This window comes from Pundamilia nyererei, unplaced genomic scaffold, assembly GCF_000239375.1.
Source record: "Pundamilia nyererei isolate P.nyererei 1_Seehausen unplaced genomic scaffold, PunNye1.0 scaffold00011, whole genome shotgun sequence".
Lineage (NCBI taxonomy): Eukaryota > Metazoa > Chordata > Actinopteri > Cichliformes > Cichlidae > Pundamilia > Pundamilia nyererei.
Genome location: NW_005187412.1, coordinates 6,049,329 through 6,070,214, shown reverse-complemented (window position 1 = coordinate 6,070,214; position 20,886 = coordinate 6,049,329). Strand labels below are relative to the sequence as shown.

The window sequence follows — 20,886 nt, the reverse complement described above, 5'->3', positions numbered from 1 at the left end:
ACGACTACTACATTCTTCCTCACTCAAACAACAGCACTCATGCCATTGTTTTGCCCCCTTAGCTCCAGGTATTGTGCTAGAAAGTGATCATCTGCAAGAAAGTGGTAGCCGTCTGCGGGAGAGTGCGGAGCTGCTAAAGCTGTAGCGCACTGATTACTTACAGTTACTTCCGTGCAACTGATATAAGATGCGGTAAGCTGAACACAGCTTCAACCGTCTGTTTGTTGAACAATAGTAACGCGACCGCACAGCCTTTTCTTGTTAGTAACGGTAACGGCGTTGTAACGATAGAAATGGTAATTAGTTAGATTACTCGTTACTGAAAAAAGTAACGCCGTTAGTAACGCTGTTACTTGTAACGCGGTTATTCCCATCACTGGTCCTGACAGTGCTAGTCTGGTTTTGAGTCTGATGTCTTTAATTACTCTGCTCCACCTGGCTGGTGAAATATTGCAGAAAGTGTGCAACAGTAAACACAGTATTGGTCATATTTTTTGCCTTTGCCTAACAAGCATAAATTCCCTGGTTTGATCCCAGGAGGAGCAACAAATCCCTTTGGGGTTGTGTCAGGAAGGGCATCAGGTGTAAAAATCTGCCAAATCAGACATGTGGAGCTACCTGCTGTAACGATCTCTTGTGAACAAGGGAGCGTCTTAAGGACCTTATCCTAAATTTGGGATGATGGCAGCCATGACAATAACCTGCTATTATTCAGCAACATACGGATCACTGATTTGTAGTATTTTTAGTATTTGCTAAATAACAATACATTTTTTCTGTCTGTGTAATACTTTCGTTCACAGGAAAATATTTCAACAAACACTGATTAAGGTGTCATGACAACCACTTTCACATTTTTCTCAATGCACCCTCATTTCCCGAGTTTGTTATATTTCTTTTGGTTATTGTTATTATTATTGCGGAAAAATTCAGCCTTCTCACATGGACACTGATGAATCAATCTCAATCCTTTTTGTTGGCTTATTCGCGGTTCCCATGTAAAATGCATGCTTCTTTTGTGACTCATTTTTAAAGCCACCCACAATGACCCAAGCACACAATAGATTCCCACTTCAGAAGCTCTCGGTATATTTCAAACCAGTGTCATCTGGCACTTATCACAGACTTTGATTGCGACGAAGTGAAATCCATTATTGTTTAGACACTAGAAATTCATGGCATGCTTTCTACACTAGTAGCTTAAAAAGAGAGCACACATAAACACCGAGTGTCAGCATTTACTGATATGGGCACTTCACACTCCTGGCCACAAATTGATCAACTGCGATCGAACCCAGAATGAGCTGTGAATCAGTTACATTGGGGGTGTCACTGCTTAAACAATGCATTTCACATGAGTCTGACGTAGTTGTTTTAGTTTTGTTTGTGTACACCTCTGATAAACGCACCAGATCGAATACAGGCACAGGAATCGAAAACTTTCAAGAAATTCCATCACAGTATTACAATCTTTACAGTACTGTTCAACAATGCAACAAAGACTTCCGAAAAATACAGATTGATGGCACATTCGCGTAATATGCAACATGTTTTGCCAACAACTGCCAACAAAAAACAGAGAAACTTGAGGACAGCAGTTGCATGTCTGGTTGTGTTCTCAGAAAACAGCTGGTGGGATACTCATCAATATAAATAGAGCAGTGCTGCATGATCTGCATTTGTGATGAGTGATCAGAGATTAAAGGCAAAAGAAAGAGTCAACTTTACTCCTACGTGGCCCTCATCAATGACACATACACGTTCATGCAGATGAAATAGGCTGCTGTGTCTGCTCTCATCTGTCCAACAGATAATCACCGGCTAGACTGCCGTCGTTACCAGCTTTCAGCAGTGTGTTGAGAAGTCTTTCAAACTACTAGGAAATAAAATATCTAAGGAGCATTTCAATGTTACAACCAATTTTACAGACAAAATTGAAGAAAAAGAACAAAACAAGATGAGGGAAGAGCCTCCATGGCTTTAAATGGTTAAATGGGGAAACTAAGAAGAAATCTACATACACAATATAAGCTATTTTCCCCAATTTGCTATACCTAACTATTCAGCTCTATATACACAAGGGAGCTGAAAGGAAACTGAGCTCTGGAGGCTCTGAGTTGCATCTTATCAGGCCATCTTGACCCTTCATCTCTATGATAATGTTCACTGAGTAGGTGTGAGAACAAAATGTGTCCTCAGCATGTAGGTCCAAAATTGAACAGGCTCCACCACGAAGTACCAGCAGAAGCACGTGCACACAACACGCCTATACACCTACAAAATGTAGGAGAGCTGTAAAAAGCAAATTCAAGTCAATGGGAGTAAACACCCAAGTTTCTCTTCATCACCACTTACTCCTTCAGCTTTCAGTAGAAACGTCTTGTTTAAAATGTAGCTAGATTTTCCCCGGCATACTATTAAGACCAACAGCTACAGCTACAGAAATGGCTCCAAGATCTGATCTTTTTTGTTTTGTTGTGTTTTTTTTCTCTCTTTCTCTCTTCCTGTAACCACAGGCAATAATTGCAATAATGAAACCTATAGACTAGAACATGCGCTTAACCCAATTAGAGGTGTATATGTACGTCCTTTTCTTTCTTTCTTACTTTTTTTTCCAAAATATGTTCAACCAATCAGTGATGCAAAATGAAAACAGAAAATGCCCTGGGTAGTGTTATGGTGGTGTCCAAAAACACTGTGAGAAAGAAAGCTCTAGGAATGCTTTCTTTCATCTGCACAATTTGGACAAAATTAGGACCATCTCGTTTCAAAGAGATGCTGGAAAAAGTGGTCTAATTGATTAATTTTGAGGCTGAGCTTTTGAAATTCTTTATTTTGAAAATCTGAAAATCCTCCTATGGATGCAGAATTCGTTCAGCAATAGTTGTTCAACTGCTTGTTAATACAACAACAACAAAATGCTTAGTACAAAAAGTAGGATTTCTTTATTATAACGACAGTTCTTGACAGTAGGTCTAATATCATTGAAATGCTTTTTATTTTTATTTTCCTTTAAATGCTGCATTTGTAAGGAAAATGCATTCGTGGGTTGAACCGCAGAGCTGAGTATGTCGGTTGTGCCCATGAAAAACTTGCCAAATCTTCTCTGCCAATGCCAAACAGCTGATTCTGCTATTGACTTTTGTGTAGTATCATTTATTGGATTTAATGACTGAAGCCTGAAGAAACATGACATTTCAAAAGTTTAACAGTTTATTCCTTTAACAAACTGGGACTTCAGTTTCATGTGGAAGAACCATTACATGACCAGAACAGCCTGGCACCTCCTCCTCATGGTGGTCACCAGCTTGGTAATATACTGCTAGGGCATGGCATCCATTCTTCAACCAGTATTTGTCACAAGTCAGCCAATGTGATTGTGTTGGTCACTCTGGCATCTCTCTCTGCACCTTCTCTGCACCTTACAATCCAACTGCTGTAGGCAGAATGTGGATGAACATCCTCCTCCTCCCCATGTTCAGCTTCCAGTGCACGTGTTGCCAGCCAAAATCAGCCTGATGGTGAAGGAGAGTCTTGGCAGGCCGCCTGGCAGCCCCATTAAACCAGAGATTGGCTGTGTGCAGTGTGTTTCCAGATTGTCCGGGTAGAGACCTCTCGGTCATCTACAAATCCACAGAGGAACAAACCCGTTACGTCTCATAGTACCACAGTATTCCAAAAGAGCACTTTGCTCTCAATGTACAGGCTTACTTGTCATACATAACTGGAGAGGCACATTAGACACCTCTTCTACTATTAAAATTAGATTTGAAGGGTTCCTTTATGATAAAGTTTGGAGTAGAGGCTGTGTTACGTCAGCCAGAACCCAACCTCAGTAATGCTGCTATAGGCTCAGGCTACTGTAGGACCTCGCATTGATACAGCAATCAAAACTATTTTCCTCTCTGACCGTCCTTCCCTCTCTTGGCTTTTATATACAACCATTGCATGTCATTAGGTTTGTCCTTTCTCTCTCCTGCAATTTGTGCTTTGCACTCCGCGCAGGCATCACTGACTCCCATGATGCATCTTCCTGATCTCTGGATAATGGTCCCACCAACCTGCTGAGTGTTTTATATTAAAGATTGCTGCTTTTTTCTTTCCCCTTTTCTTTGTTTTTTAACCAATTTTGAGAGATGGGCTTCCTGAACCTGGTTGGCTGAAGGTTTCTTCCTGTTACCGTTACAGGGAGTATTTTTATTTTTCTCCTCACTATCTTTCCATATCATCTCTGTATTAATAAAACATTTATGTTGATACTGAAAATCTTTGTGTACTTACTTTTCTTTTCTACACAAACAAATTGATCAGAAATCAGTCGGAGAATTAATAATCCATCCCTCTTTATTAGGGAGTCTGTTCATAACACAGGTGCATGTCTCTTCTATTTTTCTAGACTAATAACCAGAAAGAAATGAGACTTGGGGTTTGGTGATTCAGCAATTATATTAGTGACCTAAATTTGACCCCTGATGCTGATGTCCTGCGCTGGCAAGAAATATCCACATCACACAAGCAATCACTCTTAACTGGCTATATCTCCTCTAGGGTGAACGTCAGTCTATTGCAGCAGTTCATTAGCAGAGAGGCTTCTCATTTGGGCACGCCCAAAACAATGCATTTGTATAATGAAGTAATGGCTTCAGGGCAGAAACACATGAGATGAAATTGCTGCAAACACACACAAAAAAACCCAAAACACATCCTTTAAAGCACAGACTCTGGCACATCTTATAAACCAATGATTTTAAAACACTATAAATATAATTTTACAGAACAAACTGTAGCAGACTGAGGGACCAGTGGCTCTGACAACAGATTCTTGGGAGATCCAAGCACAGATTTAGAATACTAATTTCACTGTCTGAGCCCTACTGCTGTCACAGTATGACCTCGTCTGTGCCGCTTGTGATCAATGATACAGCAATGGTACCATTGATTTTGTATTTTAGATTGCTGGCTGAGTTGAACTAAAGAGGAATTACTTCATTAACGAACAGCATAGAGATTTTATGTCAAATCACTTTTTTTTTTAATCGAACTTTTAAAAACAACAGCAGTGCTTTCTTGACAGACTGACGACCAGTCCGGGGTGAACCCCACCTCTCACCCTCCAGCTGGGATCGGCTTCAAGCTCCATCTGAATTGGATAAGTGTAAGAAAATCAGATGGATAGATGAATAGAGGGATGGATCATCTGCCTTGGCTGGATTAACAGTCCAACTATAGGAAATATACAGAACAGGTAGTGCCAACATTCAGCAGGCAGGACTCAGTTGTAGGACGCGTGCCAGGGACTATTACTGAAGATATGTGTAATAACTGTGCTTGTAGCTGATACACACTAAAAACTGCTGGGTTAAAAATAACTGAATTTGTAGCCCAGTGGGTCAAATTTTGGCCGAGCCACCCCTCGGTTGCTTCAACTCAACAGGGTTGGATTATTGGTTTGATCCAGCATACTGGGTTAGGATAACTATCCAAAAATTGGGTTAAATTGACCAATGTTTAAAGCTGAGGTTACAAAAAATCATAACCCATCACAAAGGTTATAATACAATTCATATTTGGGTAAAATCTAAAGATTTGTACCTACTTTAAATTCAGCATATAAAAAAATGAATTTAAGATAATTCAAGATAAAAAGTACTTTTATTGCCATATGACACATAGAATATAAACAGCAAAATTCATACAAAATATATCAAACAATAAAAGTAAAATACAAGTAAAACTTTTTACATGTAAAAATCTCAATCATTAAAAAAGTGGTGACTTTGGTTTTTAAGAACATAAAAAAATCAACTCAACACTTTGGAAAAATGGCAACAGGTAAACTCCCTCTCAGATTATTTCATGTACCTTTATGAACACTGGTTATACTTACCACTGTAATGTAAATGTCACTGAGGAAACTGCTGATTTTCTCCAAAATGATGTAGTTAGAATTTTATTATTGAATTTGAAAAAAGTAGCTTTTGTTCATAGATCAAGACAAATACAAAATGTTTTTGTAAAACCATTTACGCAAAATAATTTCCAATGTTTAAAAGATTCTACATCTTAAAGAAATGCAAAACTCATTGCTATTCTCCTTTCGCCGTTTCACAGCATGGAGGGGGTGATGGTCATCAATGGATTCAGTGTCCAGTGCCACAAATTCGGAAATAGGACACACTGAAGGCAAAGAAATGCCTTTCAAAGCCTTTTAATTTTTTACAATAGTTTGGAGTTTACTGTCACAATGCTCTTAACGGTTCCGAACAGGGGATCCCCATCTTCAGAGTGAGACAACAATAGTGTCATTCCTGATCTGTAGTTTGTACCCTTGCACTCAATCCAAGATGGCAAAAACCCTTCTGTGAAAACAGAAATTCCCTCAAATCCACTTGTCAGTTTTTCAAAATCATCTACAGCACCAAGCAGTCTGGTGCTTCCTGGCTCAACTTCAAGGCGATGAGCGAGCATCTGGCCGGAAAGAAGAGTGTAGCACATCATTATTTGATGCCTGTAAGCTTGGGTTTTAAAAATCTTCGGAAAGTTGCAGTACACATGACTAATTAGCAGAAATGAACTACGCGCTCCAATTTTCTGATGGCTCCAGAATAAGGTAGCATGAAATGGTGATTGGGTTTCAAGTGTCTAAGAGGAAAGAGCTCCAAATAAAGACAGTGGTGTTCCTGAATAAGATGTCTCAAAAAGATTACTGTTCCTTGCGTTAATGAAGGAGAAAGAAATCAACTCCATACGGCTAAGCAATAAAATGAGTAACTCCCAGTATTGGTTTCCCTCTGGAAATCCCCAATAATGAGAGTTAGCAGTCTGAGTAAGCACCATGTCTATATCGCTGTTTGCCTATATGCAGAATCATATATTAAGCCATTGAGTTTGATAGCAGATGGCTTGTTGCGACTATCACAACCCCCATAGTCAAAACTGGTCAATCTATAGTTAAGTTGCTCAATGGTCAGGACTAGGGATGGGTATCGTTTAGGTTTTATCTGATACCGGTGCCAAATCAGTACTTTTGAAACGGTGCCGGTGCTCAAACCGGTGCTTAAAGAATGGAGAACACAAAATTGGTCCAAAAACCTCTCATATTCAGCTGGTTTTTTGTAAAAAGATAACAATGTTAGCCTTTTCTGCAGCTATGGGGCATATATGGTATCACTCTTGGCTGGAAGCAGTGCTTAAACAATGGAAAAAACACAAACTTTGTCCAAAAACCTCTCATGTTTAGCTGTTTCCCTCTTTTTCTTTGGTCATTTTAGCCTTTTTGGCCAGGGTGAAGGGAGTATCTGCCATCAAACAAGAAGACAGCCGCATGTAGCTATGATGATGTTTGCTAGTTCAGCTTACATGCATTAATGTAATAACGCGGTTAGCCTACTCAACGTAAATTACACACGAACAACATTAAGCTACTCACGCAGAGAAGAACGGCTGCTGCTGCCATCAAATATGGCGCATTTCTGGGCTTTTAAAAAAAACGCTATGCGTCGCCAGGTGTTTCATCGGATTTGAGGTGTTGCCTCCTTTGACAGTATCACAGTATCAGCTTAAAGCACTTGTTGCTGCTGAGTTTGCATATTTTGCTGTGAAGTACAGCCAGACTTTTGACCGCTTCGCCTTGGGCATTTTTAATCTGTAGCTCTGCATAAAAGAACGTACGTACCTGGCCCCGCCTACTATCCTCGGAAACGTAAAATGATTGGCTAGAAGTGTATCACAGCTCAGGAAAAAAAAGCACCGAAATAAAGCACCGAAATGTGCGCTGCTTTTCGGTCTGGTTACTACCGTTTATGATGGCACCGGACACCGGTACCCATCCCTAGTCAGGACTTCTTGGTCCATCAATGCATTTAGCACTAGCTTAATTTCCCAATCCCCAACTCCTTCAAGGATGTCATGCATAATATTGGGAGCAACATTGTCAGTGACATGATAGAACAGCAACTTATTAAGAGAACAATCTCTTTTAATACCAGTTTGAAATTGGTGACGTAGAAGAGAGACTGAGATGTAGTTTTCTTTATCACACACTGCTGAAGGATCTTCAATTGTCTGTACCTTCAGAACATCTCTGTGTATCCGACACCATCTACACACACTGTTGCCGGCAAAACTTTCTGTGTAGCCAAGTATGCTGTTGAGTCCGACGCTGTACCCACAGATCTGTGCCGTTCTAGCATTTACACTCCCTTCGAATTGTGGGATTTCCACCTTAAAGCCATTAATTTCCAGATATGTAATTTCATTCACAATTGCCTCCAATACAGCATTTATTCCATGGGTTTTTACATCATCAGTCTTGCTTACTGCCAATAAGAAGTGAGATTTTTAGACTAGCAAGAAACTCTTTTGGCATGCACTTATTGATATAGTGATATATGATACAACCCTAGTTTATGGACTGATAGTTTTGATCCAAGTGGATTTACCATCTCACAATCATCATTGTAAAGTGCAAATAGAAAAGACAAATTCTCAGAAAGAAGAAGAGTATTTGCAAAGAATGTTTCATCTGTAAAATCTTCAAGGGCTGTTTTTTTTTTTATTTTCTCCATTGTTCCTGGACTTTCAAGAATGACTTTCAAAATAGATTTCAGAGGAACATATTAGAAGGTGTCTCACACTGCTACTTGTTTCACTGTCCCTGTCTCTCCATCGATTTCCTGCATATAGGAAAACCCAGGGAAAGGAACTGGGTGAAATACTTCATTTGTCTATATTGTGATTCAAATCCTTAAAATGGTTCAGAGGCTAATGCAAACTCCTCTAAAAGTTTATCTGCGTTTGGAGTTTCAGACTGGCCAGTCTCTCTTAAGAAGATGCCCCCGCCCCCAATTGTTTATTATCCCATAGAAACAGCACTTTGTAGGATTATGCAAGGCAGCTTACAGACTAAAGTTTCTGCAGATATGTTTTTCAAAGGTCGGGCTGCTTTATGCTTAGTTTAAATCTTGTCTCAGCTTTACGGTGGTAGCGTATCTTTAGTCACAAAAACTCCTTTAACGTTATGTTTATCTTTTGCTCACTGCAAATTTAGACTGAGCCATGCTTGAATATTGTGGAGAGAGATATGCTTGTAAGTGTGCTGGCTCGCTACAATAACTGACATTAACAGGTGTTGTGCTAATATCAAATGTAATTACATAGACGTCCTATTCGACTTAATTGTTATCATTCTATTATAAATTCTATTATAAACCAATAAACTGTAATTATCAAAAATAACCCTATCACTTTTAAACTGTAAGAATTCACCTTTTACTTACCATGTTTTATTTCATGGAAGAGGAGAAGTCCAGTGATATATTATCAGGTTGATAAGATAAGATAAGATAAGATAAGATCTAGTTGAAAATGATGGTTTGTGAAGAAAGATGTGCCTTCTTCTGATGTTTGTCTTCAACCCAACCAATTGGGTAAAATTTAACCCAATATTTGATCAAAGCTACCGAGTCTATGACCCAACAGAATTAGTCAAGCTGTAAAGTTAATTAAAGAACCCGGCACATCGCCAACCCAACTCCTGAGTCATGACTTTTTAACCGATATTTGGCCATACTAACCCAACCTACAACCCTTCGACTTCCCAGAAATTGAGTTGTGAAAATAACCCAGCATTTTTTAGCGTATATAGATAAACATGTAACAGAGTGACACACTCAAAGCATGCTATGTTGGAGTCATTTTCATTGGTCAAGGCCATTCAGAAGGACTGACTCATTCACACTTACCACTGACATTATGGCAATGCCATCCCACACACACCAAATGAATGTTTTTGTTATTATGGCATGCAAATGTGTCATGAATCGCACACTTTCAAGCACATTTCATCTTCTTATTTGAGCATCTTATTAAAAACTGCTACGGTGAAGCTGAGAGGAACAGTGGCTGTACAGGGTGGGTGTATCTTTTATGCTTTCTGTGTTCATACTCCACATGCCTGTTTTAATTTTTAACAAAATGTGAGGTTTTGATCACAGTCACCCCTACTGGGACCCAGTCTGCCAACTTCCTGCCTAATTAAGTGAAGCTCTGGGATCACTGTAATGAACGAACACAGTCACGTTTCCAGCATAGCTAGATAGATAGGTGGACAGAAACAGCCTTAAGCATAAACACTTCAGCCGTTCCCAGGGGAATGTTTTGGTGATGGTGGGCTGCCTGGGAAGGTAGGACATTTCTGAATACATCATGACAACACAGAGTGAAGCAAACATCCGGTGTAGCAGACAGCAAACACACTACGATGCTCAGGCTACTGATGTACTCTTATCACATTTCTCATTTCCTGCTCGGTTTCACCTGCCAAGTAACCTAATTCCGCAGGGGAGGGGGGTCCCCCAAAGATGTACAGCCTAAACCTTAAGAATATCGCCCTTGAGTGACAGTACATGCGAAACGCATCACACCTCATACTGGTTTAAACATACAATTGGCATTATGGGAAAGCTCGCTTACCTGTCATAACTCCATCTACTGTAAGACATACTCCTGTTGCTGCTGACTCCCTCCATGGCAGGGATTGAACTGGATGGTGAGACGGCAAAAAATAAAAAAAATAAATAATAAAAGAAAGGAAAAAAATCAAAGCGCAAACGCTGCCCTCCTCTTCGTTGCCACGGCAAAGACGAACTAATGGAATCGCCGTTTAGTGAATGAGCAGGATGGCTCCGCGCAGCCAGACGCTATCCTATGGACTATACCACTACAGAGAGGGGAGCGAGCGCGAGCGCTGTCAGCTCCAGTGCACGCGCATCTACCAATTTCAGTCGTTTACGGCGCTGATTAGTTATACAGACTGACTGCGCCCTACATACACTTCACCCTAATTAACGAGTCCGCACCGATGTATGGCACTACGCTTTCTTTTGATTGCTGGCATGCAAGGACATGAACGCATAAGCATTTTTTTACTCATTTGCTGACAGCTGCACAGTAAAACATACTTGTATGTATCAGCTCACTGCTGACTGATGCTTTTTTGTTTTAAATAAATGAATACCTGGTCACACACGTGGACATGCTCATTTGGCAAACTAATCCACGGAGTAAAGGTGCCAATTGGGGTGAAAGACAAGCAGGAAATCCTCTTGAGCTTCACCTGTAATAGCCTTCCATTTATGCCAACAAATAAAAATACAAACTCCTTCAAATTTCTCATTTTCTCGTATTTAATCTCAGGAGGAAGGCGCCTGAGATTGCACTAATGAGCAACTTTCATTTTCCAGTTTCTGCTATTCTGCAGGCGCAAATATCACATATGCTCGAATTTTGACATTGCTGTTACTCTCTAGAACCTATTGCACAAATAGTGGCATAGTGTGTGTGATTATAAAATCAAAATATCATTAAATTATAGTAAACGAATGATGTAAATTTTTTCAGTAGACAAGGAATTATGCCAAGGAGCTGTTAAGATGTTTATGATAGCCCGTTATTTTTGTTAAAACTTATTAAGAGCTAAGTCCTTCCATCAATTTGTCATCGAGCTTTATGTCTCTGTATTATGTGCTCTCTATATAAACCCAGTGGTTCTCAAACAGTGTAGGCAGACCTCCCTTGGAGGTACAGAGCTACTATATGTAAGACTTTACTGATCCTATCTTACTGACCTTTATTTCAATAATTTACTTGGGTCATTTTTTTTCTATCGGCGAAAAAAAAAACTGTGGGTTGGGTGGTGTTTTGTATCATCTGATGTAAGGTATGAGAGAAAAATGAGAACCATTGCCTTGACCATGTTCTGGTGCATGTACTTAATAGCATTTCCCTTTAGTCAAACAGTTACCCTGTGGTTCAAATACATGCATGTAGCTGTTTATGGAGGTTTGCTTTTGCACAGTTGTGTGAATTTAACTGGGTTCGGGGAGCTTATTAAATCATTGTCAGTAACATGTTTTGGTCTCAAAGACTCAAAATGAGAAGAAAGTATGAAAAGGCGACTGATCTGTCTGAATCTGGCCTCTTTTAGTCTGTTTTAGGTCTAGACTACACGTTTATTTCAACACTTATAGAATAAGCATGTGTATTATTATGTAAGGTGTCTGGAAATTTATATGTCTCAGTTAAAGCATGCCAAAATGAAGTCTCCTGCAGATTAAAGGACAGTAATGCAGATCTGCAGTAAATAGTGAATTTTCAGTTCAATCTCATTTTTTAAAGCTAAAAAAAGATTCTCTACCCCTTCAGGCTCAATGACAGACTTTATTTTAGCACCAAAAGCTAGACACAGGGCAAAGGACACTGATGTTGAAGAGAAAAAACAAACAGTATGATTGGGGTTCACACTAGGTTTTGCAATAAGATGGGAGATTTCAGCAATTATAATAATCATTTGTATAATTTAAAGCTCCTCTGTAAAGTTTCTCAAACTCTCCTCCACTTGAACCGGCATTATTACACTCTGTGCTGGTAATGAACACCTCATAATAAATATACTCTCCATAACTAAGCCACATAAGATTTTTTTTTTAAAAAGCAACTAAAGAAAAAAAAGCAAAAAAAAAACCCTTCCTGGTCACATGTTTGTGACAAATCCAATTTTGCAATTTTGGGCCAACAGTCATCTTCAGTTTAAAATAATTGAGATAATTAAATATTCTTCTTTACATATATACACAGCTGTGCTGTGAACATGTATTCACTTATAAACATATAAAAATACTTGTCAACTAGTCTGATAAGAAAATAATGTATAAAAGTAGAGTAGAAACATTTAATCAAGTCCGTTACTTCAATCGTCTAATTTTTGTGGTTTATATTACAAGATGATGAGTGAAAAACAAACTGCAGTACTCTGTTTGAATGCCTGAACAGAAGTACACAAGTGGGAGGGGAAGGCAGAACATTATACTGGGTATGTGGCGATGGCTGCTCCACAGGTGGCAGGTCCGTTGAGTTCATGTCCCACTGGAGATGGGTTGTCTTATGATGTGCATCTCAAAGCTTCCATTTGTCCTAATTTTCCAACTGGCAGACCATCGGGATGGGGGGGGGAGGAAGCCGTGTTACAGAATAATTCAAAGACAAAGGGAACAAACACATTGCCACTGTGTTATTGGAATGGTGAAACAGTTATTTGATCTACATCATGGACTAAATGTTTGACAGAAAAGATGCTTTGCACTGGAATGATCTAGATTGAATGGAGCTCTGAAAGCTTGATTTGCAACAAAGGGATTTGCTAGCATTGCTCGTCAAAGGCTGAGTATAGAACGTACAGTTTTCAGTGTTTTGAGCTGAAATCGGGTTAGTTTTCAAGGCTACACAAAGCGCTACCAGTTATTTTATTTCTACTGCTTCTTAGAAATGTGAAAAAAATATGTAGTATGTCCAATGCTGACCTAACCGCCACCTTCGAGGAAAGAAATTCAGACAGATTTGCTACTTTTTGACAAGTGTAGGATTTTTAACAATCCTTCGATCTGTAAGACTTTAAAAAAAATACAGTAGACACTTCATTTTTGACTAAAATGAAAGCAGAAACCACAAAAAAGATCAAGAATTCACTGCAAAATGCCAGAAACCTCTAATCTCATAATAGCTTTAAGGGCTATCATTATATTTATATACATACTTATATATTCAGTTCATATATGTAAAACCAAACTCAATCTCACACACTGTACTGTGGTGATTTAATAGGTCATTAGAAATACAAAATCACAACAAATGTCACATATGTACAGTAGCAGATTAGCACATGGGAGTAAAGGTGGATATGGCACAACATACACAAAGCTTCATAAGATAATCTCTCTGCTCTGGTCAGACACTGAAAACTAAAGAAAGTCATTAACATTCTGGATACATAGTTTTCATTCAATCTCGGTAGCAAGTACAAATGTCACTACAAGGCAAGAGAAGTCCTTCAGAGTACGAAACATTAATTTGTCAGGCTGATTTAGAAGGCAATGTTTAGTGTTGGGACTCTCGTGTGAATTAAGATTACTGCTGAAGGTAGAGTGGTGTTAAATTTTGGCATTGTCAGTTGTCCATAGCGATGTCCTGGGGACAGCAGTTCCTGGTCAAAGTATTTCAGAAAAGGCTGTCTGAAGTCATGCACGTGGAGAAGGCAGCGGTCAGTCATCCACTTAGGATGTGATGTCAGGCAGAGTGGGTGGGGTGGTAGAGTAGCTGCATGAGTTACAGTGATAAGGCCAACTCAGACAATCACACAGTGGCAGCCGCTCTTGTCTTTTTCTTTCCTTGTAGGTTCTGGCGAGGGTGGACATTCCTGTTCTTGGAATTTCCTGGGAGTTGGAAGAGATAGAGCATAGCTATAAGGACCCAGTGTGTACTTTTCCCCCTGTAATTATGGCCAGAGATACTTAATCGGTCTTTAAACTATCATCTATAACATGTTATCCACCAAAAGCACCTTATATCCCTTTAAATCTCCTTCCTTTTAACTCAGGGCATTTTAATAATAATAATGGATTGGATTTATATAGCGCTTTTCAAGGCACCCAAAGCGCTTTACAATGCCACTATTAATTCACTCTCGCATTCACACACTGGTGGAGGCAAGCTACGGTTGTAGCCACAGCTGCCCTGGGGCAGACTGACAGAAGCGAGGCTGCCATAACGCAGCCTCGATATATGAACGATATTTTCACACATATCGTTCATTTTTTCTGGTCCGAATCTGTTGATGAGTTTGTAAACTTGTAGCTTTTTCACATGATTCACTTTCTTTTTACACAGAGAAAAAAAACAAGCAAACCCAAGCACATCACTACAAACCACGTGAGAATGTTCAGTCCGCTTATTGTCCAGATGTGTTTGGGGTGGGAACATTAAAAGTAAATACAGGAAGAAGGTGCTGTGTTCTGAACTACTGGAGCATTTACGTTCATGTCACGGGTTGCTGGAAGTTGCTTGCTGTCACTTGGTTAAATTGAAAACCTCCTCAAGGGTGCTAACAGATTACCAGAGTCACCCACTGTTTCTAGTCAAGGAACCGGGCAGTTAGTTAGTTTGTAACTGATTTCACCTAGCGACAGCCAACAACCTCTAGCAACCACTTTCTAACTGGTTGTGGAATACATATGTGGACTGGTCTCTTGGCCTCTGTTACTGAGTACATATGGAAACTGTTTACATTAAATTTAAATTAACCTTGACTGTGACACTTCCATGACCACATACATTGAAATGTGACCTAATTAATAATTAATTTCTTCATCTTTACCACAATTATTGGTGAGCCAAAGTTTAAATTCCTTTGAGTTTTATCTAATATGATTTTTTTCTTTTACACAGCCAGAGATGGTGTGCTTAGTTTTAGCACTCCTTGTCAATAAATGAAGGAAATACTGTCCTACTGCTCCCTGCAGAATGCAGATACAGTTGTTTTATGCTAAAGCCTTCTGGAATATTTTCTAGGACTTTATACTTGAGTGGTGGGGAATTTATATTTTAAAATTCAAAGAATATAGACAGAAACAAAGAAATGTAACTCATCTGTTACAGCAACTGTTGACATAGCTTGTCCCTGTTTTTATAGTAATTTGCTAGGCAGGAAACAAAAGAGCTTAAGAAAAAAAAATGTTGCTCCTGTAAACATTCACCCTGAGATCCTGCAGTGTGTTTAACAGGGCACTCTGAGGATTAGACATATTATTTTTAAGCAATATGTGCAACATGCCTCAACACTAAAGCTTCCACACTGTTTACAGATACAACACAAAAGACTGACATGTGGACGATATGTAAAACAACACACTTTTACAAAGCACCTACCTGATTACTCTAACCAGCTCGTGGAAAGCCTGGTCTACGTTCATTCGTATTTTAGCTGAAGCCTCCATGTATGTGACCTTTAATTGTCTGGCCAGCTGCTGGCCCTCTTCCTGGGTTACCTGAGGCAAAAAGAAAGATGGTAATGATGACGTGAACCTTCAATGTAAACTGAAGTCCGGGAAGGATAATGCTCTACAATCCATCAACGCAATCACCGTGTTTATAAAAACAATGTAATTACTTACTGAAAAGCTACAAATGTCATAATATTGTAAAATATCAAATATGTCTGTCACATACTTGCCTTTATTCTATGAGTATAGTGTGCAACATCGACCAGTTCCTTTTGCTGCTCTATCTGTATTAATCAAAGTTGCATTCACAGAGGACAATACCTGCTTTAACCGTGACTCCCTTTGGAGTCAAAAAGGAGTCACAGGTCAGCGATCAAATTCCTGTTGGATTGCTGGCTTGATGTTTAATATTGTCTATGGATCCACAGTTAAAAATTTCAGAAGTGTCACAACCTTGTGACTCATTTCACTGAAGCCAGTTTCTACTCGTCTAAGAACAGTCAGTCTAAATATTAATTCAATCGCGCTGTTAAATGTTAATAATCAGCCTGACGGGGAAATAAATACAGAAGAATCAAAGACAGCATGACTCAGCGTACAATGCAAGCACCACAGGTTCAAACTACTGAAATGAAAGTGATCCTCCATAACACTAAATGGATCTGGTTACCTTTCACTTCAGAAACACATATGCAGCATTCCCTTTTTTTTCTTGTTGCCATCTCTGAAATGTGTCCGATGGTTCAGAAAAAGTCCTCCGATCAGTGATTCTCCAAAGCCGTACAAACAGTATAATTTCACATTTTTTTCCCCAATTCCTGTGGAGATGGTTCCTACTCATTACTACCCGTCCACACAAAAATGAATAAATGTAATTACTATGTAGAATGCATCTGGGACACTGCTGAAATCTGCCATCTCCCTCTTTGCGCCACAGCTGCGCATATAATGTGGGACTGGATAGTAAAAAAGAAATACATTTCTGGATGAACTATATAGCAGCAAAGCATAAGACGAGTTGGAACCATCTCTGTCAGGTCTGGTAGATGTTATTCACACGTGGGCAGATCAGTGTAAAAAAACAACAACAACTATACAGTACCACATACTTCTGGTTTAAGGATTTCAATTGAAGCTTGAAGTATTGAGCTACCGTCTTTGAAATTTTGGCACGTGGAGCAGTTTCTCATCATTATACCTAATACTGGGCATTATAAGGAAATTGGAAAATATAAATAGAAGCAGAAAATTAACATACATTTATGCTACCGCAGGCTTGTTATATTACAAAACTATGTCAGTGGATTCAACCTATTTATATCAAGATTCAAGATTCTTTTTCACCATTAGGGGGCGGTGTGGATTTACCGAAGGGAGCGAGGCCTGACTGCACACCAGCGGCTGAAAATTCATCATTTCATCACACGCCTGTTTCCATCCATCCTCCCCTCGACACCAGCCTTTCTGCAGCTTCTTTTATTCTTTCACTCACATCCTGTTGTATCTCAGCAGCTACGCTGCAGCTGCTGCGCTACCACTTTCAAGTATGCAAATGCAAAATCCTCCCGACTGGTTCGTATTATCTCTTCAGCTGATCAAACCGGGTACATGTGAGCCTGTCAGTGCAATCTGTTGGACTTACTTGTCTCTGTAGTTCCAGATCTGCTTTGTTTCCTACAAGGATCATAGGGAATTCGTCTCTGTCTTTCACTCTGAGAATCTGTCTTTGGAATTTGTAGATTTCTTCAAAGCTGTAAATCATAGTATGTGGTGTTAGGTCGTGTTCCCTAAACAAACAGGTTGTGCAATATCTTCTCACATATCGATGAATGCATTCATCTAAAAATGTACATGAGACAGACTTCAAAGCAAAAGGAATGTAGCTACAAATGCCCACACCCACGCGAACAGAACGATCACCCAGAGATAAGGGTCATCGGCAGTGTGCATGAGACAGAAAGGCTAAAACATGTCAGAATATAAAAAATGTCGAATGCATTTATTTAAGGCTCTCTTCTGCATGCTGACTTGACTGCTGAGCCACTACAATAAAGATAGCATGTGAGGGCTACTTTCAACCCAACAGAAAATAAAAATGTTAAAAAAAATAAGTTAAAAAAAAGGAGGAGGTGGGGGGCCAGAATGGAACAGTGCACCCAGGGCGGCGTTCCAGCATCGGGCCCACAGACAGCTTGGTGAGCACATAGTAAATCTGGAAGGACTTCACTAATATAAATGGAGGAAGGAAAGGCTGTTTACAACATAAACATTGGGAGGAGGCTGTGGGGGCAAGGGGAATGCAGCTCACTGCACTGCTGGGCAGGGACGCAGGCATGAAGAAGATGAGTAGAAACTCTATAAAGTTTCACATAAAACACTATTTTATGTGGCGTAAGCTGCAACACATACTGAGAGACATAGAGACGTACAGAGACATACTGATGTATCTGCATATTTTTATTACTTTTTTGCTTCTATTCAACAGTATTAGTGAAGAGAGGAAGCCTAGATGCTGCTATATGGCGTCAGTTGGCTTTTACTGAAACTGGTGGAGCCTGCCGTTTCTGAGATTATCTACATAAACAGGAGGAACACCCTTTATTCTTTTTAGTTTCACTATTACAGTAGCCTGTCTTCTTTTTCAAAAGATGAATTTGCTTGGCGCTGGCTTAAAAGTGATTTACGACACTTGTTTTTACCAAGGTGACCAAATAAATCTGGCATCCTTTAAATGTTGTTTAAAATCAGAACCAATTAGAAGGTGTGGACTAAAGTTTAAATTAAAGGTCCGTGACAGTGTTACTTTGACTCAGGGTGCTATGCACCGGGGTTTAACAAGTTAAAGGACTCTTTGTGCCTGAGAGTGTTGTTAGTACATACATACGTGCATGTTTCTACTGTATACATGATGGAATTCAGCAGGGATTGCTACGGGATTCTTGTCAACTCCCTTAAGCGTCAACTTGTATAATGCTCTCCGAGCCCATGCGCTATTGTTTCAGCAGGCTTTAAATAGAAAGCTAAGGTGAAGTCAAGAGAACAGGATAAGGGGGTAAGTGCGAAGAACAAAAGAATATGACAACAAGAGCAACAACAAGGTCCGGAAGTAAGAGCAACAAGTGAGAGTATCGGTGCAAGATTTATGGTTTTACTTTAGAGTCGGAGATAGAGGAGGAGCAGCGCACAAGCGTATGTTACTGTAAACAGAAATGTGCAAGGCGTGTGTGCGTGTGTGTGTTTGCACATGATGAAAACTGTCACTTACCTTCCTCTGTCAGTGACTGAGAAGACGAGCAGGAAGCCCTCCCCTGTCCTCATGTATTGTTCTCTCATGGCTCCAAACTCTTCCTGTCCAGCCGTGTCGAGGACTAGAGAGCATGAACATGTGCGTTGACAAAAAAAAAAAGTACACACACACACACACAGGGTAGCTCACAGCAAAATAAACTTCTGAAATCAGTTCCTCAAGTGCAATAGACTTCAGGACAAAGGAGCTACGTGTGCGTCTTTGTACTTGCGTATTTGCACTGGTCGTGTTTATTCAGCAAAGTGCACTTACTGTCGAGCCTGGCCGGCCTTTCGTCGATCACACACTGCTTGGTATAAGAGTCTTCAATTGTCGGGTCATAGTCAGTGACAAAGTACGACTGTAGGAGGCAAAGAAAACGACAATAAAGGTGGATAATATTTTCTTTCTGCCTACTTCTTGTAACAAATGAAATAATGAATTTGTGAATGCATCCGAGGCCTGGAACTGCGTCGGGTTAGACATATCAACATTACATCCAACCTACAGTGCATTTACTTTGTTTCTCCATCTTTGTAGATTTCACATTAAAAACAAACATAAAATGAAATGAAGTGACGTTATTAGATGTTTTTTTGTGTACGTCTTTATACAAAAATGTGTTTATATTTCAACACCATTCATAAAGCATGTCCACAGCACGTTTAAAAATATAAAGTCTGAGTCTAACTTTTTACCCTTTTGTTCCCTCCACTGTGTGCTTAAACGCTGCTGAAAAACGACTGTGTGCATTGATCAGGCGGCTTCAAAACTGCCCCTTCTGTTTGTCCTTTTGTTTTAGGTTTAAACACACTACAGTTCCACTGACCTCTACCTTTACTAGCATGCTGCACGCAGGAGGTAAGCACACTCTGTGCGGACACCTGCACGAAAAAAAAAAAAGCCGCTTAGGCTCTGACAGCAGCCTGCTTTTCACGCTAATATCTCATTTACAAGATGTTTCCTCCGTTACCGCTGTAGGCTTTGATTCTTTCACTCCGAGGCCAAAATCTGGTCTCTTAGTAACCTCAGCTGGAAGGGTGGGGCCAGGGCGGTGTTGGAGGTGGGGTGAGGCGGGGGGGTCGTGCATTTTTTACATTTTTCCCATGTTTTGTTGTTCTCGCTCTCCTCTGGGACTAGTTAAGCGGTGACAGCTGAGGGGAGTGCTCGGGGAATGTCAAACCAACACCCTAAAACGCAGCGCGATCACGAGGACATAAAAATCCAGACAAGTTTCCCTGTCATTCTAACAATAGGCCAAATTAAACTTTTACAGTTGCAGTGGCGTTGTTTGTGCCTGAAACTGTATGTTATTTTATGACTCACACACAATCCCACTTATTTTGGGGTTAGCTGGCAGCTGAGGAGACAGAGAGCTCTTGCTCTATGTGCTGTCAGTAGCACATCTCTGAGTAATACGGAGGCGGTTAACGCAACGTAATTTTCATTTGAGAGGGACTGAAACATTTTAGTCAATAAATATTAAGTGATGGTGGCACTGAAACTGCAAAAGCACATCACCACTTAAAGCTACGAGAAGCTCATATATGCTATCAAAACTCTTTTTAGCCTGTTGGATCATTTCTGCAGCTCCATCGCGGATGATCCATGAATATTGTATCTTGGGATGCTCAAATATATTCATGGGATCAAAATGTTTATGCCTTTAAGTCTCTGGTTGATACTGCATATAATCAGATTTCGTGCCTTCTATAGAGCCTTTCTTAGTCCTTAGTCAAGCTCTGTTTCAGTTATAGGGTACTTTAT

The 20,886-nt window shown here is 39.8% G+C and overlaps 2 protein-coding genes across 2 annotated transcripts in view; both read right to left on the bottom strand.

Moving 5' to 3' along the window:
• Positions 1-10,704, bottom strand: part of tub (TUB bipartite transcription factor) — a 57,187-nt gene extending 46,483 nt beyond the window's left edge. The window contains exon 1 of the mRNA XM_005724315.1: positions 10,474-10,704. Coding sequence (XP_005724372.1) covers positions 10,474-10,529 — 56 coding nt within the window. The 5' untranslated portion in view covers positions 10,530-10,704. The remainder of the gene's footprint in view (positions 1-10,473) is intronic.
• A 1,495-nt stretch (positions 10,705-12,199) lies between these two features.
• The window catches only part of rras2 (RAS related 2), a 29,538-nt gene continuing 20,851 nt past the window's right edge, over positions 12,200-20,886 (bottom strand). Inside the window, exons 2-6 of the mRNA XM_005724314.1 lie at positions 19,393-19,480; positions 19,099-19,201; positions 17,476-17,584; positions 15,760-15,878; positions 12,200-14,267 (exon numbers count right to left, since the gene is read on the bottom strand). Of these exons, the coding sequence (XP_005724371.1) occupies positions 14,180-14,267; positions 15,760-15,878; positions 17,476-17,584; positions 19,099-19,201; positions 19,393-19,480 (507 nt within the window). The 3' untranslated portion in view covers positions 12,200-14,179. The remainder of the gene's footprint in view (positions 14,268-15,759; positions 15,879-17,475; positions 17,585-19,098; positions 19,202-19,392; positions 19,481-20,886) is intronic.